Source organism: Nylanderia fulva, unplaced genomic scaffold (genome assembly GCF_048542155.1).
Source record: "Nylanderia fulva isolate GAGA-0341 unplaced genomic scaffold, ASM4854215v1 Scaffold280, whole genome shotgun sequence".
NCBI classification, from domain to species: Eukaryota; Metazoa; Arthropoda; class Insecta; order Hymenoptera; family Formicidae; genus Nylanderia; species Nylanderia fulva.
In genome coordinates this window covers 137,368-142,210 of record NW_028190348.1, presented here as the reverse complement: position 1 = coordinate 142,210, position 4,843 = coordinate 137,368, and the positions used below count along the sequence as shown (strand labels likewise).

The following is a 4,843-nucleotide window of genomic DNA, read 5'->3' as shown; positions in this document are numbered from 1 at the left end:
CACATAATGTACCAAATCCGTTACCGAAAGAAGGGGATGATCTATTAGATTTTGGAATGTATGTTGATGACTGCGATATTATTCCAGAAATAAGAAATGCACGTAGAGTCAATCCGGATTTAGCAGCGGGCCGATTAGTCCAAAATCAAATAATTAGAAACTATTTTACTTGAATTACGCATAATATATACTCTCTGTAATTATTAGATAAATATATAAAATAAAAGACAGAAAATTCATTTCTTAACAATCGTTTATTTATTATTAATCAACTTTAATATATATATATATATATATATATATATAAAATTTAAAATTCGTTTGTATTACGTGTATGTATATGTTAAGTATGATCTAAGTAACTCTCTCTCTTACATTACAACATAAATTTTTTTGTTTTGGTATTTATTTAATCTAAGTATTTCTAGTTTTTGGTAAATTTTCGTAATACATTTCTAGTATGCAAATATCACAATAAGAATGTGTACTTTGACAAATAAAAATACCGACTAGTGCCATAATTGCTAGTGACAATTTTGTAAATTAAAATTAATTACGTAAATAGAAATGAAATTAATATGTCACATACATTATATATAAAATTACGAATTACCATCACACACATTATATATAAAATTACGAATGATCATAAAATAAAATGCAAAAAAAACATTTTCTTAGAGGTAATATAATACTCTTAAACAAAAAACCGTAGTTGAAATGTAAAACTGAAGATTATAATAACATACAAGTATGATCACATCGTGTTGCAATTATTTTTTGCACATTTCTTCGCAGCTCTTGCCATGTGCTTTTGAGCTTTGGCCGTTCTTTTCTTACATAGTATGAGGTCGTCGCAGAATTTCTTTTTCATAGTATATGTCTTTTCGGCAACATTGGCTAAAATACGCGTAAAATCTCTTACTTCATTTACTTTTTGCCTTAAGGATCTCCGTTTCGACTTTGTCAACGTAGATGGATCGTAATTTTCAGTATTTTTGTTGTTGTTATTAATATTTGATGTTTCGATGGTTGCCTCAGTTGCCTGTATAGCAGAAGTAGCTATTGAAGCTTGAATGATATTATAGTCATCAAGAAATTCTATATTTTCTGCTTCTACTGCCAAGTCATCCTACAGATATAAGTAGCAATTAATAATTCTAATTATTTATTAAACTAAGCAAATAGCATTGTAAAAAGATTTTAATTACAAACCTCTTCGCCCAAAGTCATGTCCATACATGATTCCGAAATATCTGCATGACTCTTAGTTAATGATGCTGGAATTAAATCCAATACTTTTCGTTCATCTGGTGTAAGAACTGCACTGCACTGTACCCCACCTCCCGTTTTACGTTGTTCCATGTTTATCCCTGCTTGCTTCGTTTTACTGCGAGAACGATAATCTTGCCAACACTAGAAATAAATTGTTTTGTTATTAATTTTTGGAGATCGATCATGTATCTTTTGCCATAGGGCGGATACGTGAAAAGTTATCTTTTTCTATTTAACACCAATAGAAGGAGATAACCACGTGAAACTTTTCACTTTTCACGTTTTCGCCCTACGGGAAAAGTAACATGATCGCTGCTTTGGAATTAAATATTTGATAAATTAGTAGATTAGTAAATATCCCCAAGTAAAAATAATTATGAAAAAAATATAATTATAAAAATTAGTACATAATTATTGTACCTTACGCCATGATTTCCAATATTTCTCGGCACCGTTGCAAGCATTCAAAATGTCGGTCATTTCTTGCCATAACTTTGCTGCATGATCGTACGTAAAAGTTTTAGAAAACTTTCCCAATACTAATTCTGGATGAACTTTCATAAATTCGATGAGCAAACATCTTTGTTCTTCTGTTATATTACCAGTTCTTTTCTTTTTATCCATGGTGCTGTAAAAAATAAAAAAATGGTGCTGTTAAAAAATGGTTAAAAAAATAAAAATTTGCATACTGAATATGTACCTCATTATTTACAACCTCTGTACTCAATAACATATTCCCTAAACCATGTATGTACATCAATATAGCTTAAATAAAAAATATTAATTACCTTGATTTGAAAACGCGAGATATGTCCAGATTTAATAAAGATTATTCTCGATGCTTGATCCATACACTGAATCGGAATTTGCGCCGACTTCTTTATCAATTCGCCAGTCTGCAAAAAGGCCACTTTTTGTATTAGTTTTCCAATAAAATTGCACGTCAAATCACTAAGTCTTAATATAAGTTATATTTACCTCGTTTATAGAATATAATTGCCTATCGAATTACTACTTTGATGTCTAAAATACGTCTTTTGTATCGACACGTGCAGAGTAGTGGGCAGAGCAGAGGTTATATTTACAAATACCAATGTCAGTTAGGTTAATATTTGCACTGTTGCCAGATGTAATTTGTGTTCGTATGCGCACGATTCTCACCTAGTTTCGAGCAGTCAAATTTTTCATTCAAAAATAGCAGTTGTCGAACGTATTCGCATCTTCGACCGCTCGAATCGTGCGTATGCGCAAGTTTACGAGTGATTCGAGAATAGGGCCCCTCATCGCGTACATGTGCTGCGCAGAGCGGTTCAAACAATCGCGTGTCGCGATATGCGAGGAAGACTCTCTGTCTGCCGAAACGCGCACACGTGACTAGGACATGTTGAACACGTGATCGACAGACACGTATCAATTCGTATATATCTCTGGTACTAATAGGGCCCAACGCAACAAAAAAATTATTAGAAATAGAAATAATTTTATTAAACAAGAAAGAAAGTAAAAGATTTTTTCTTTCCTTTCTTACTAATTTATAATATGTATTTTTACTCTTTATATTTTTTTATTTTGTGCGTAAGGCCTAACACAATACAAATTTTGGATTTTAGAAAAAGCCGACAAAATGGCGAGTCGTGGTATACCGAGGCCACGTGGAGGGCGACTATGCACCTCGCTCTTCGAACTCTCTTACGCGATAGAGAGGAAGGGCCGCCGAAGTAATAGCGATGAAAAAGATTAGCAAAAAATACAGACTCGCACTGATTTCGGGCTGATAGCTTACTAGGCGTTGCACTATCGGCTAATGTAGGTATCATCATTGATAACAATGGAAACAAAGAAAACAAGATATACAAAAATTACAAACGCCTCTAACGTCTGACCACGATTTCGCTTGCTGTATACGCGATATCAAGTATTATCGACACCTCGGTAACAAATAAGACCTAACAATAAAAAACAAAAAGAAGCACGTGTACAATTTCGGCTGAACGTCACCTCGACACCAAGAGTAATAAAAATAACTCTAAAAAAAAAACACGCTTGCTCGGGTTCTCATTCAAAGTTTTTTATTGCTGGAAAAAATGAAATAAAATTATTTTTTGATATACGGGGAAAAAATAGAGAAAAGAACATGTTAAATCAATTTGAGATACAAAATGTTATTCTATGCTAATTTTAAATTATTTAAAATTGATAACGTTATTATAAAAATAAGAAATATATGTCGGCTTTCAATATTATTAATAATAATAATCCTAAAAAAATCATAAAAATGAAAAGGTCAGGCCATGTTCAAAAAAAGGTACTCAAAAATTTAAACGATCTAATAATAAATTATCACGAAAAGTAACTGATATGTTATTCAAGGTGCCAGTTCAAAGTGAACATACGTAAAGTGTATATTATCTAAATTTAGTAATAATATATTACCATGAAAAGTAACTGTGATATTTTATTCAAGGTGCAAGTTCACATTGAATATACATACATATAAGTAAAACTGATTACAATTTGATTCTAGAAAATAAGTGCAATATGTTATTCTTAGTGCACAAAATATAATAGTCGTTTATAGAGATTTGATTTGAAATTCATACTAGCCCGTACAATGAAAAATAATTGTTCGTAATTCCAGAGTACCAATTTGTTAATGACTCAGAAAAATAACATGGCGGCCTGCTCTCAAAAAACTATGATGTTTCTCGATGTCCATTTAGAAATAATGTCAAAGCTCTTACAGAACAATTACTACAACATTTGAAATACGAAAAGTATTACATTAGAAGAAGATTAGATTAGAATAAGGATTCAACGTATTTTTAAAAGCTCTACACACACAACGAAGTGAATATACAAAACTATATACAAATACCTTTTTCTTCTGTGTTTCTGAAGAAAATTGTAAGTCAAATGAAACCTTGCACTTTGAGAACCATGTCACTTACTTTTCAGAGTCAAATTGATAAATTTTTTTTGTATATTTTAATGATATTTATTTCTCACTTGTATCTTGAATAATTAATATGTAATTTTTTATTGTATATTACGACAAATAATCAGTAAACTTTTTAAGCGTATAGCTTTATTGTAGTTGACCTGAGAACTGTACATTTATAAATTTTACTTAATATACACCCGTTTCGAGCAACAAGGCAAAGTTTTCTGATCAATAACTTACTCCCTGAAAATACGGTATAACACAAATCGGAAGTTGATACGAAAATTCGAAATTTTACTAAAGAAAGATTGGAGGTTTTTAATTTATACAATTTTCACAACTCTTATTTCAATTATTTATTCTACCCATCGAAAGTTTTTTGAGAGCAGGCCGCCATGTTATTTTTCTGAGTCATTAACAAATTGGTACTCTGGAATTACGAGCAATTATTTTTCATTGTACGGGCTAGTATGAATTTCAAATCAAATCTCTATAAACGACTATTATATTTTGTGCACTAAGAATAACATATCGCACTTATTTTCTAGAATCAAATTGTAATCAGTTTTACTTATATGTATGTATATTCAATGTGAACTTGCACCTTGAATAAAATATCACAGTTAC

The 4,843-nt window shown here is 30.9% G+C and overlaps 1 protein-coding gene across 1 annotated transcript; it reads right to left on the bottom strand.

Moving 5' to 3' along the window:
* Nucleotides 1-715: 715 nt before the first annotated feature.
* Nucleotides 716-2,631, bottom strand: LOC146722728 (uncharacterized). The gene is made up of 5 exons (XM_085483970.1): nt 2,254-2,631; nt 2,064-2,171; nt 1,696-1,903; nt 1,216-1,416; nt 716-1,132 (listed from the first exon to the last, which is right to left on the bottom strand). The coding sequence occupies exons 3-5, from the start codon at nt 1,897-1,899 to the stop codon at nt 758-760; spliced, it is 780 nt and encodes a 259-aa protein (XP_085340096.1). The 5' UTR covers nt 1,900-1,903; nt 2,064-2,171; nt 2,254-2,631; the 3' UTR covers nt 716-757.
* Between the last annotated feature and the right edge of the window lie 2,212 nt (nt 2,632-4,843).